The sequence below is a fragment of the Phacochoerus africanus genome, chromosome 4 (assembly GCF_016906955.1).
Source record: "Phacochoerus africanus isolate WHEZ1 chromosome 4, ROS_Pafr_v1, whole genome shotgun sequence".
NCBI classification, from domain to species: domain Eukaryota; kingdom Metazoa; phylum Chordata; class Mammalia; order Artiodactyla; family Suidae; genus Phacochoerus; species Phacochoerus africanus.
The window spans coordinates 42,203,337-42,217,609 of NC_062547.1; the positions used below are offsets into that span (position 1 = coordinate 42,203,337).

At 39.6% G+C, this 14,273-nt stretch overlaps 1 protein-coding gene across 2 annotated transcripts in view; it reads left to right on the forward strand.

Annotated features, from left to right (window-relative positions):
• Window positions 1–2,433, forward strand: part of TSG101 (tumor susceptibility 101) — a 49,991-nt gene extending 47,558 nt beyond the window's left edge. For both annotated transcript variants that reach the window (XM_047776158.1, XM_047776159.1), the window contains 2 exons: window positions 493–732; window positions 2,091–2,433. In XM_047776158.1, coding sequence (XP_047632114.1) covers window positions 493–732; window positions 2,091–2,180 — 330 coding nt within the window. In that variant the 3' untranslated portion in view covers window positions 2,181–2,433. The remainder of the gene's footprint in view (window positions 1–492; window positions 733–2,090) is intronic.
• Window positions 2,434–14,273: the final 11,840 nt, after the last annotated feature.

The window sequence follows — 14,273 nt, forward strand, 5'->3', positions numbered from 1 at the left end:
ACACCAGTACAATTCAGAGCCTGCAACCACCACCTGCTATATCTGTGACTAAAGTTCAAGTGCTTGGCATTCTATGCATTGAATGGTCTGTATAGACTGGGGAAGGTTATTCCTCTGAGGCAGATGCCCACTTCTTTTGAAAGAAGGGCGTCCTTTATCATTATCATATAAGGAACCTCCTGCTGGAAAGTATCTTGTCTGATGGCTTAGTTTGCGATATCATTCATCACTGATGAGTGACAAACTTACCACTGCCACCAAAAGTGCTCAGCTCAGCAATTCCTATTTTCACTCAGCATGGTAGAGCACACCTTTTCTTCTAACTTTGACTAATAATGTGTTATATTTGAAACATGAAATCTCATCCATGAGTTGTTTAAGTGTTTTATTAAGCAGGTCTGTTTCTGTGAAGTTAAGTTGTAGATGTCTGACAAGCAGATAATTATGTACAATTAGTATAAAATCATCATGCTTGGACTATTTTGTTTTCAGGCTGAGGTTGATAAAAACATAGAACTTTTGAGAAAGAAGGATGAAGAACTCAGTTCTGCCCTGGAGAAGATGGAAAATCAGTCTGAAAACAATGATATTGATGAAGTTATCATTCCCACAGCCCCACTATACAAACAGATCCTAAATCTTTATGCAGAGGAAAATGCTATTGAAGACACGATCTTTTACCTGGGAGAAGCCCTGAGGCGGGGAGTAATAGACCTAGACGTCTTCCTGAAGGTATGTCTTCCTCACTGCTTTCTAGGATTTTAGAACTTGTGTTTTAGAGATGCTGACCATAACACTACAAATCAAGACGGTTTCTCAGTAGATGGGTTAAAATTCTTTGTCTTCCCAAAAGAGTGCAAGTGAGATAAATGGCCATGAGCAGTGTCTTCTCACTTAACAGAGAGGGCTTAGGGTCATCTGAGTAGGGGGGAATAGTCGGCTAGTGGCTGCAGTTTCCTAGCCCCCAAGGCAGCATCAAGCTGAATATAGTTCCTCAGTCTTACTGCTGTGCCAGGAGGCTCATGAGGCACAATCAGATTTCCCTTGATTCTTTCAGGTCACACCACCTAAACTGAGATCACTGACTGCCCCACCCTTGTTGGGTTTTTGTTTTTATTTGTTAATTTTCTTAAACTTGCATAGTTTTAGACCTGTCTTCCCAAACCAGACAGCCATGCTCTGCTGGTATTAAAGCCTTTCTGAATGAAAGTTATTTCAGGCTTAATGTTACTGTACAGATAGGAAGATTTATAAGCCAAGTTTAGCTACTGCTCTCTCTTAGGTCTTGAAGAGCATGGCTTTAGGAATAATAGCAGCCATCCTTTGGGTATTCAATCTAGTCGCTGCTTGTGCTTTGGTGTACCTGCGAGGCTGGTCAGGTTGCTTGCTCATTTTGCTTTTCTTACTATGAGTAGGTGGCCAGACCACCCATGGACCTAGTGCAAGCACATGAATAGCTGGGACCCAGGAGAGGGATCCCCACCCCACCCCCCCTTTTTTTTTTTTGCTGTGCCCATGACATGTGGAAGTTCCCCATCAGGGATCAGACTTGAGCCACAGCAGTAACAATGCTGAGTCCTTGACCACGAGGCCACCAGGGAATTCTGGAGGGTTCCCTTTCTATACACGGTCCCCTGATTGGGTGGCATAGCCTAGGGAAAGATACACATGGAGAAGCAAGGGAAGTATGCTGATTGCTAAGCACTAGACAAAAGTTGGCCTATTTATCTGTGCCCGTCCCCGTTTTTAATCCAGTGAGGACAGTTAGAGTGATCACAGTACAAGATTCTCTAGCATCTTGGTTGTCTCAGGGTAGCACTTGAACTCCTGAGCCAGATCCTGCAGTGTGGTGCTTCCTCTGTGAGAAGGTCCTTTGTAGAGTCTCAGGAGACTGCATGGCTTAGCTCATCCTGCCAGCATCAGTCTATGAGTTTAAAAAGCCACATGTAATGAAGTATTGGTTCTAAAGGAAAGTCGACATGAGTTTAGGGTTGTAAGATCCCATCTAGGTTACAAACTGTCTGATAGTTCATGCCCAGGCCTGGATCAGAGCCAGTCTAAACCGTTGAAACTTTTTCCCCCCCTCACAGCATGTACGTCTTCTGTCCCGTAAACAGTTCCAGCTGAGGGCACTAATGCAAAAAGCAAGAAAGACTGCCGGTCTCAGTGACCTCTACTGACTTCTCTGATACCAGCTGCAGATTAAGCTCTTCTTAAAGCATTCATTTCTTCTCTTCCTTTCTCTAATATCAGTAGGTGCCCAGAATAAGTTATTGCAGTTTATCATTCAGTGTAAAATATTTTGAATCAATAATATATTTTCTGTTTTCTTTTGGTAAAGACTGGCTTTTATTAATGCACTTTCTATCCTCTGTAAACTCTTTTTGTGCTGAATGTTGGGACTGACTATGCTAAATAAAATTTGTTGCATAATTTTTCTTTTCTTTATTGAACATTCTTAGGAAAAATATATGAAACCTTAATAAGCTCGGCTGTTCCAAATTTAGCAAGGATAATATCCGTCATGAGTCGAAATTTAGCATTATTTTATACTAAAGCATATAAAGTGAATTCTACTCAATATGGGATGTAATACCACACAGAAATCTAAATTTTCAACTATTTGAAATTGGGGGATTTGAGTGACTTTTTTTCTGTGAAAGGTCCTTGGATGGTACTCTCCTACCAGTTCCTACCCAGATTTGCTTCATTCCAGGTCTAACAGAACCATAACTATTTTCATCAAGAAGAAAGGGACAGAGAGTGGCTAGTGCTAAATAAGCTACACACCTGAGAATTTGTGTCAGCTCGGCAAGATGGTCTGGCCAGGGTTAAGGAGGAAGGTACACTGTGCTCTGCCTCCTTGCATTTATTTTCATTTGAAGTCCATCTTCCCAGTGAGCGAGTGATTCTGTAGTCAAGACTGTAGTACCGATCCAATGATCTATAGGTCCCGTAGAGCTCATCTGGCAGAACAGAGTTTTCTGTGTCAAAATGAGAGAGCTAGAAGGTTCATGAGGTTACATAAAAAACAAACATTTTAATTTAAGAAGTTTTAAGATATTTAGGGGGCCAAGCAGCCTACTCTGTACTTCCCAAGAGAAGAAAGACCAACTTGGTCTCACTCATCACTGAAGAGTTTATACACTTTAGATCTTTTCTTAAAAAATTAAAATCCACTAGTGAGAATTAAAATCTAACTTGTGAGAATTATCAGAATAAAAATAGCCAGGTTTAATCTAGTGTTATGGTTGATGATAACATTTAAATGAGTTATTTTTATGTATACATACTTTTTTTACATGGTGGAAGTAGTTACAGCTTTTTCATAGCCTGTAAATGAACATAGGAGTATCAGCCAGCCTGAACAGAAGAATTAGCATATACTTGATGAAAAGAATCAGAATTCCTAAACACATAAACACATCATACATTCTTTTCTTCTTCTTCTTTTTTTTTTTTTTTTTTTTTTTTGCTATTTTAGGGCTGCACCTAAGTGTGGAGGTTCCCAGGCCAGGGGTCGAATTGGAGCTGTAGCTGCCGGCCTACACCAGAGCCACAGCAACATGGGATCTGAGCTGCATCTGCAACCTACACCACAGCTCACAGCAACGCTGGATCCTTAACCCACTGAGCTAGGCCAAGGGTCAAACTCGCATCCTCATGGGTACTAGTCAGGTTTGTTAACTGCTGAGCCATGAAGGGAACTCCTCATCATAGATTGTTTTGGACCAAGTGGCAACTACATTATTAATACACAAGGCAAGTTCTGGTCCATCAGAGGTACCAAAACATCATCTCTGAGGCAGTCACTTAGGACTTATAAAAAAAAATAAGTATCTTGGAGTTCCTGTTGTGGCTCAGCTGTGAATGAAACCGACTAGTATCCATGAGGAGGCAGGTTTGATCTCTGGCCTTACTCAGTGAGTTAAAGATCCAGCATTGTCTTGAGCTGTGCTGTAGATCTCAGACATGGCTCAGATCCCCTGTTAATGTGGTGTAGGCCAGCAGTCATAGCTCTGATTCATCCCTAGCCTGGGAACCTCCATATGCCGCAGGTGTGGCCCTAAGGAGACAAAACGTACATACATACATATATACATATATCAAATGATCCACAGAAAACAATTGCAAAAAAACAAACAAACAAAAAAAAACGCTCTTTAAAGACAAAATCCAGACACTAAACAATGTCTGGTGTTCAATAAAAAATTTATTAAAAAAAATAAGTACAGAGTTCCTGTTGTGGCGCAGCAGAAACGAATCCGACTAGGAACCATGAGGTTGTGGGTTTGATCCCTGGCCTTGCTCAGTGGGTTGGGAATCCGGCGTTGCTGTGAGCTGTGGTATAGGTCGCAGATGCGGCTCGGATCTGGCGTTACTGTGGCTGTGGCGTAGGCTGGCAGCTGTAACTCTGACTTGACCCCTATCCTGGGAACCTCCATATGCCACAGGTGCAGCCCTAAAGAGACAAAAGACAAAAATAAACTTTAAACAAAAAAAAAGTATCATCCAATATTTGGATACTAAATAAAAGAGCTGGAGGGCTAGAAGAGTTACTCTTCCCCCTTTTTCCAACTTTGAGGAATTCAGGTTTATTCCAAAGTATGCCATATATAATCCTATAGCAACTGTGTGTGTCTTTTTCTATAACTTTAGAACAGTAGTTTTAACCAATTTTAAAGTCTGTGCTCCTTCTGAATTCCCCCAGGAATTTCTGTACCTTTTTTTTTTTTTTTTGTCTTTTTAGGGTCCCACCTGTGGCATATGGAAGTTCCCAGGCTAGGGGTGGAATCAGAGCTACAGCTGTCTGCCTATAGCACAGCCACAGCAACACAGGATCTGAGCTGCAGTCGCGACCTACACTACAGCTCACAGCAACGCCAGACCTCCGACCCAGTGCTCAAGGCCAGGGATGGCACCCACATCCTCATGGATACTAGCTGGATTTGTTTCCACAGAGGAACTCCCGTACCCTTTTTGAAACAGGCCTCCTCCTTCAGGGGTCAGCTTTACCTTTATGAGGTCTCTCCCAGGTACATGGAACAATAAGGATTCTTCATTTATTCAACAGAGGCCCTGAAAATAAAAACTTAAAAGTTATTCCTTTTTCTTTTCTTCTAATAAAGGTGTACAATGCAAGAAACAACAGTTACTGGGTGAATAAGTATTTAACAGATTTGTAATATGAATTGTGGCAGAAAAATAGACTCCCAGGACAGAACAATTTATAGCAGGTGACTAGACATATTTATAGTTCAAATTCATTTGCCGTCTTTCCACCCCAACTTCTTGTCATGTTTGCTGAGACCCACCCTCCTTTTCCTACCTCTTTGCCCCCAGACCACTTCCTGTCTGGGAACCACTTCAAAACTCCTATTTTTTCCCAGTGATTTAATTCCATTTTACTTTACCTTCTCCCATTCAGACTGGCGGAGGGATCTTACCTAGGCCCTAACTTGCCCTCCCCAGGGGACTGTTAATACAGAGTTTCTTTCTTAGGTCTCTTCATTGGAGCTAATTCAGACTATTAGAGAACAACTCACAATGTAGAAGACCTACCCACAACGGTTCCCAGTGATACTGGATATTTGTAGAGCTCGTTCACTCAATTAAATAATAAAGATGCAGTAAGACATTATCTAGTTGGATATTATGAAATACCACCCTAAGCCAGGACAGAAGTCTTCCATGTCCTTTTCCTCCACACTACGTTCATTCCTTTCTCTTTTTCTCTCTTCAGCAGCAACAAAGAAAAGATTTTAGGGAGAGGTGCTTCCACAAGATCAGCTTTAAGAATTATCCCTTATAAGCTCTCTTTTACCACTGTTTTATGTTGATGTTAAATATTTTTTTGAACATGAACATCCTACTTTATGGTGAATTCTGGATATGTACTCCTGAGAGTCTTCAAAATATTTTCCATTACATCAGATACAGGCAAAGCATACCTCATTTCTTTTTAATCATCTCATAGCCACTGTGTAGTAAGAAGAAATCATGCACTTAAGTTTAGAGGAAATACTTGTCTTTGAACATCCATTTTGTGGCAGCTTGACAATGCCACAAATCTGAAATGTTTCCATCAATTTCTCTTAGGAATTTCTTATAGGAGTTGGTTATTTAAGGTAAAAACACAGAGTAAGGAGGGTAAGTACAGAGATCCAGAAATTAATGTGAAATCATTTTACTAACAGTAAAGACAGTAATAGCAACAACTATATTGTCAGTCAACAAGTGAGTGCCTGCTATGTGGGGATGTGGGTTAGGCTCAACAATGATTGAGAGAGACTTAGTCCCTGAAAGAAAAGCACAGGAGATAGAACAACATATACTTAAGGGACCTAAACCTCATCTGTCTGGCACAATTCAGGCTTATAGCTATCTTCTAAGGTATTGAAAATACAAAACTAAGATATTACCTGACAACACTTCTTTGTGGATATTTTCCTATTGTTTAGATCTTTATCAATTCTTATCTTTCAGTTCAGATCCTTCAGAGAGACCCCAGCAGTGTTCACTCCAAACAGGAACTAATAAAAAAATATGCAAAGATCTGTTTATTACATAGTATATATATAATAAGTTTATTGGCTTTTTTTGACCTTAGCAAAACTGTTATAATTTCCCTGAGTGGTTTTCAACAAAACTAGTAACAAGTTCAGATGTCTGAGCTCCACCCCAAACCCCAAGGATGGACACCACAATTCTCTTGTCTTGGCAGAGATTCTCCAAACGAGAAAGTGATAGTTTTTTAAACGTTCAACTATAAATTAAGTTTTAACTTGTATTGCGTCAATGCCTTTTCCATAGCCAGGTTCATATTATGTAGATTTCAAGGTTTCTTAGGCCTGCTATCACATTAGCACCCTTCTTCCTCTTCCCTTTAATTTTCTCCTGATAACAGAATTCATGTTACTTGAATTGCAACACTGATCTTCTGATCCAGAGTGCCCCAAGTTAAATATAAATTACATCTTGTTACTTACTGCCTTACAATGTTAATCACCCATATAGAGGATTATCATAACATGCTCATTTTTTCATATTTGTATTTCTGGTTATTTTATTATAAAATATGCACTGAAAATAAAAACACTGCTAAAAGGGCCTAAAGTAGAATAAAAATCCTTTCTTCTTGCCTAGAAGGTAATTTACTTTATGATTAAATATATGATCAATATAGTCTATTTCAGAGAGTGTGCATAGCTCAGTGGTACTTTAAGGCTTACTAAATGAGTCTATGCTCTAAAAAGACAAACCATGACAGCTTTCAGAGTGGACACCAAGCCTCTGCCAAGAAATGGAAAGGGGCGGTGGCCAGATTATAGTCACACCCAAGAACACAGTTTATGGGAAATGCATTTAACTTCCATGCTGCAAAGTTAAGATCCATTGAGAGGAAAATTTTTTCAGAAGAGGTTCTCATCTAAAATGATAAACTTTGGAGTTCCCTTTGTGGCTCAGCAGTAATAAACCTGACAGTATTCATGAGGACACAGGTTTGAACCCTGGCCCCACTCAGTGGGTTAAGGACCCAGCGTTGCTATGAGCTGCCGTATAGGCTGCAGACACAGCTTGGAACTGATGTGGCTGTGGCATACGTTGCGGATGCCGCCCTAAAGAAAAAAAAAGATAACCTTTAATTTTAGATTTATCTAAATTAAAACTGATAAATCTGATGTTTTGTGGCAGTAGAAGGAACACAGCTCTCTATCCAATTCCAGCTATAACCCACAATTTCAACAATATCTACCCAATAGAAATAAATTATGAAAAACTTTTGTTGCTACTTTGTATAAACTATTGTATAAGAACACACACATTCATCCATTCCATAAAAAACACTAATCAATGTCTCTTATCAAGTAATAACTTTTTTTTTTTGTCTTTTTGGGTCCACACCCATGGCATATAGAGTTTCCCAGGCTAATGGCCGAATCGGAGCTGTAGCTGCCTGCCTACACCCCAGCCACAGCAATACCACAGATCACAGTAATGCCGGATCCAAGCAGTAATAATTTAATAAATAATAAACAATACTACTTTTTTCTTAGAATAATCCATTTAGAGCAAAAAGCTTAAGAGGGAAACAAGTATAAATGGAATGTAATTGTCAGGCAGTACATTAATCAGGCATTAGTCTCACTAGAAAAGGGAAACAGATTTGGCATAGTCTGATGTTTTGGGTATGTGAACTAGTTTAAACATTAATTTCTCGGGATTTTTTTCTTACTGAATTTAAAAAATAACTATTAGCAAAAGTTTGGCAAAGCTAGAGTAACGGCAAACAGAAGAGAATTTTCAACAATAAAAAAAAAAAGGATAGAGATACTACATAATAACGTGAATCAATCTACAATATATAATCATGAACTTCAGTGCAACTCAAAATAGCCTCAAGATATATGGGAAAATGGAATTTCCCTTCTGGTGCAGCGGGTTAAGGATTTGATGTTGCCACTGCTATGGCACAGGTCTCAACTGTAGCACAAGTTCAATCTTGGGCCCGAGAACTTCTACATGCCACTGGCATGGCCAAGGAAAAATGTGTGTGTGTGTGTGTGGAAAATAAGATATGCAAGGTGGATTTGATTTGTAATCATAGGAGACAGTTTTAACTATATCAAAAATGAGTACCTCAGCAATAACTAAAATTAGTAATGATTTAGTGAAACTAAACTATAAAAAAGTAAATGTGAATGGATAAAAATCATGCCCAATAAAGTCCATTTCCCCCTCAAATACATAAGGAACATTTACAAAGAGTATTAACTAGATCATAAAGTAAGCCTTAACAGAAGAGTTGATGTTAACTCACACTTCTATGATCTCAATTCAGCTAAGTTAGAATCAACCACAATATATCAAATTTTAAAATATTTCAAAGCTAAAAGTAGGCTCTTAAATGACTGAGTTAAAGAGGAAATAAAACTAGTAATTGCAGGAGTTCCTGTTGTGGTGCAGCGGAAACAAATTCAACTAGTATCCAGGAGGCTGTGGGTTCTATCCCTGGCCTCACTCAGTGGGTTGGGGACCCAGTGTTGCCATGAGCTGCAGTGTAGGTTGCAGATGTGGCTCAGATCTGGCATGGCAGTGGCTGTGGCATAGGCCAGCAGCTGTAGCTCTGATTCGACCCGTAGCCTAGGAACTTTCATATGTCACGGGTGTGGCCCTAAAAAGCAAACAAAACAAAACAAAACCCTAGTAATTGCAAAATATTTATACCTGAATAAAAATAGAAATACCAAAAAAAAAAAAATGGTACTTACTGGTAAATTAATATCCTTGCTTTTCTTTTTATGGCCACACCTGCAGCATGTGGAAGTTCCCGGGCCAGTGGTTGAATCAGAGCTGCAGCAGCAGCTTAAGCCACAGCCAAACCACCACCAGATCTGGCTTGCAGCAATACCAGATCCTTAACCCACTGAGCCACAGTGGGAACTCCTAAATCTATATTCTTAAAAGCATTTTTTAAAAATAACAAATATGAAGGATAAAAGTTATTAATCATGACATTGGAGTTCCTATCATGGCTCAGTGATAACGAATCTGACTAGTATCCATGAGGACAGGGTTGTATTTGTATGTGGAATCTAAAATATGGCACAAATGAACCTATCTACAAACTCACACAGAGAACAGACTTGTGGTTGCCAAGTGGGAGGCGGGAACAAAAGGGATGGACTGGGAGTTTGGGGTTAGTATATGCAAACTATTACATTTAGAATGGGTAAACAAGTACTCTATAGCACAGAAAACTACATCCAACCTCCTAGAATAGATCATGATGGAAGAGGATATAAAAAAGAATACAAATCCTCAGTGGGTTAAGGATCCGCTGCTGTTGTGGTGTAGTGGAAATGAATCTGACTAGGTTCAATCCTTGGCCTTGCTCAGTGGGTTAAGGACCTGGTGTTGCTGTGAACTGTGGTGTAGGTCAAAGACGTGGCTTGGATCTTGCATTGCTGTGGCTGTGGTGTAGGCGGGCAGCTGTAGCTCTGATTTAACTCCTAGCCTGGGAACTAAAAAGCAAATAAATAAATAAAAATAAATTGGAATTCTCACTTTAAAAAAGGAGTTGCTGTCGTGGCTCAATGGTTAATGAATCCAACTAGGAACCATGAGGTTGCAGGTTCGATCCCTGGCCTTGCTCAGTGGGTTAAGGATCCTGCGTTGTCATGAGCTGTGGTGTAGGTGGCAGACGCAGCTCAGATCTGGTGTTGCTGTGGCTCTGGCGTAGGCCATCTGCTACAGCTCCGATGAGACTCCTAGCCTGGGAACCTCTGTATGCCACAGGAGCAGCCCTAGAAAAAGCAAAAAGACAAAATAAAAATAAAGAATGCATATATATATATAAATGTCACTTTGCTATATGAAAGAAATTGGCACAACATTGTAAAAATCAATTATATTTAAAATTTAATTAAAAAAACAGCAACAGTAATAGAGAAAACTAATTCTTGGGAAGAGAAGGACCAGTAAATTAGAAAAGTATCTAGGAAAACTAAGGTATAATGTTCCCAATGAATAATATTAGAAAAAAGGGGGAATAAAAGGAGTTCTCATCATGGCTCAGTGGTGAATGAACCCGACTAATATCCATGAGGACATGGGTTTGATCCTTGGCTTTGCTCAGTGGGTTAAGGATCGAGCATTGCCATGAGGTGTAGTGTAGGTCACAGACGCAGCTCGGATCCTGCATTGCTCTGGCTGTGGTATAGGCCAGCAGCAACAGCTCTGATTAGACCCCTAGTCTGGGAACCTCCATATACCGTGGGTGCAGCCCTGAAAAGACAAAAAGAAAAAGAAAACAGGTGAGGTATAATCACAGATACAATAGAGGTTTAAAAAATCATAATAGGAGTTCTCTTGTGGCACAGTGGTTTAAGAATCCGGCCTTGTCATTGCAGCAGCTTAGGTTGCTGTTGTGGTGAGGGTTTGACCCCTGGCCTAGGAACTTCCAGAAACTTGAGCCAAAATAAAGTCATGATATATGAAACGCATGTCAGTATATTTTAAAACTTTAATGGACAACTCTAGAAAACTTCCTAAAATGACTTAAAAAATGGAAAATTTGAATAAATGGCTCTCTAAAACACAACTTCAGGGAGTTCCCACTGTGGCTCAGCAATAACAAATCCGATTAGTATCCACAAGGATGTGGGTTCAATCCCTGGCCTCGCTCAGTGGGTTAAGGATCTGGTGTTGCCGTAAGCTGGGCTGTGAGATCCTGAGTTGCTGAGGCTATGGCGTAGGCCAGCAGATGTAGCTCCAATTCATACCCTAGCCTGGGAACTTACATATGCCGCAGGTGCAAGCCCTGAAAAGCAAAAAGTAAATAAAACAACTGCATAGGGAGTTCCCTGGCGGTGCAGTGAGTTAAGGATCCAGCATCGTCACTACTGTGGCTGAGGTACTGCTGTGGTTTGGGTTCCATCCTTGGCTTGGGAACTTGTACATGCCAGGAGCATGGCCAAAAAAAAATGACTGGGAACCTCCATATGCTGCAGGTGAGGCCCCAAAAAGACAAAAAATATATATATCTTTTCATCTTTTAGCTTTTGTAAGACTTAAAATTATATAAAGCAGTAACTATGATGCTGTACTACTGAATTTTTAATTTATTTATTTTTTGTCTTTTCTAGGGCCGTACCTGCAGCATGTGGAGGTTCTCAGGCTAAGGGTCTAATCAGAGCTGTAGCCACTGGCCACAGCCACAGCAACATGAGATCCGAGCTGCGTCTGCAACTTACACCACAGCTCACGGCAACGCTGGATCCTCAACCCAATGAGTGAGGCCAGGGATCGAACCCACAGCCTCATCGTTTCTAGTCAGATTTGTTAACCACTGCGCCACGACTGGAACTCCTTGAATTTTTAATATATATAAACATATACAATCATAGGACAAAAACGGGTGAGGGATTAATGATGTAATGAAGCAAAGTCTCTATATTTTATTGGTATTAAGTAGGCAAAAATGTGAAATACATCGTGGGATTTTAATCTGATATTGTAACCCCAGGAGCAACCACCAAAAAAACCTCAAACATAATTAAAATTTAAATAATTAAAATACATTAGCAAATATCTCCTTAATGCAAAACAAAGTCAGTAAAGGAGAAACCAAGGAATAAAAGAAGACACAAGACAGAGAACACAGATAGCAAAATGGCGAACATAAATCCAAACATAATCACAAAAACATTAAAGTGAATAAACAACCCGTGCACAAGGCAGCCCCCACCTGCAGCATTTGGAAGTTACCAGGCCAGGGATCAACCTTGTACCACATCAGTAACCCATGCCCCCTGGAGTGACAATGCCAGATCCTTAACCCACTGCGCCACAAGAGAATTCCAAAAGGCAGAGTTTTTTTAAACTGCATAAAATGATACTGCTCTCTAGAAGAGACACTTTATTTTGGGCTTATTTTCCTATTTTAGTTTTTAATTGAAGCATAGATAATTTACAATATCATGTTAGTTTCAGGTATACAGCAAAGTGATCCAGTTGCATATATATTTTTCACATTATTTTCCATTATGATTTGTTACAGGATATTGAATATAATTCCCTGTGCTACCCAGTAGGTCCTTGTTGTTTATCTCTGTTGTATATAGTAGTTTGTATCTGCTAATCCTAAACTCCTAATTTATCCTTCCCTCACCTCCTTTCCCCTTTGGTAAACCTAAGTTTGTTTTCTATGTCTGTCTGTTTCTGTTTTGTAAATAAGTTCATTTGTATAGTATTTTAGACTCCACATATATAATAATATCATATGGCTTCAGTCTTTTTCTTTCTGACTTACTTCACTTAGTATGTAATCTCTAGGCCCATCCACGTTGCTGCAAATGGCACTTTAAAAAAAACATGATATTGCTGGCACTGAATTTTTTAAAAATTTTATTGAAGTTTAGTTGGTTTACAGTGTTAATTTACAATTGACTGCTTTGACAATTCTGGGTCTTTTGTGGTTCCATATACATTTTAGTATTATTTATTCTAGTTCTGTGAAAAATGTCATAGGTATTTTGATAAGGATCATATTAAATCTGTAGCTTGCTTTGAGTAGTATGGTCATTTTAACAATATTAATTCTTTCAATCCAACAGCATAGGATATCTATTTCTTTGAATCATCTTCAGTTTCCTCTATCAGTGTTTTATAGTTTTCAGCATATGAGTCCTTCACCTCCTTCATTCCTAGATAGAGTATCATGTTATCTGCAGATACTGTTTTACCTCTTCCCTTCCAATTTGGATAACATTTGTTTCTTTTTCTGGTCTGATCGCTGTGGCTAGACTTCCATACTATGTTGAATAGAGGCTGTAAGAATGGGCACTACTGCGTAGTAAGTTGGCTGTGGGTTTATCCTAAATGGCTCTTATTACGTTAAGATATGTTCTCTCTATACCCACATTCGTGAGTTGAATTTTATCACATGCTTTTTCTGCATCTATCAAAATGATCATTTGGTTGTCTTTCCTTTTGTTAATGAATGTATCACATTGATTCATTTGTGTATGTTGAACCATCCTTGCAACCCTGAAATGAATTCAGCTTGATGATGGTGTTTGATCTTTGTTGTTTGCTAATGTTTTGTTGAGATTTTGAATCTATATTCATCAAAGATATTGGCCAATAATTTTCCTTTTTGGCAGTGTCTTTGGATTTGATATCAGAGTCATGGTGGTTTGAATGTGTGTTTTCCTTCCTCTTTTATTTTACTTTTATTTATTGTTGTTGTTGTCTTTTCTAGGGCCACACCCATGGCATATGGAGGCTCCCAGCTAGGGGTCTAATCGGAGCTGTACCTGCCAACCTATGCCTGAGCCACAGCAACACAGGATCCGAACTGCATCTGCGACCTACACCACAGCTCACAGCAATGCCGGATCCTTAACCCACTGAGCAAGGCCAGGGATCGAACCCACAACCTCATGGCTCCTATTAGGATTCGTTAACCACTGAGCCATGACGGGAACTCCACCTTCCTCTTTAATCTTTTGGAAGAATTCAAGAAGGACAAGTATAAGTTCTTCTTTGTATATTTGATAGATTTCCCCAGTGAAGCCATCCAGTCCTGGACTTGTGTTTGCAGAGAGCTTTTTCATTTATTTATTTATTTATTTATATTTATTTATTTATTTGTCTTTTTGCCATTTCTTGAGCCACTTCCGAGGCATGTGGAGGTTCCCAGGCTAGGGGTCGAATCGGAGCTGTAGCTGCTGGCCTACGCCAGAGCCACAGCAACACAGGATCCGAAC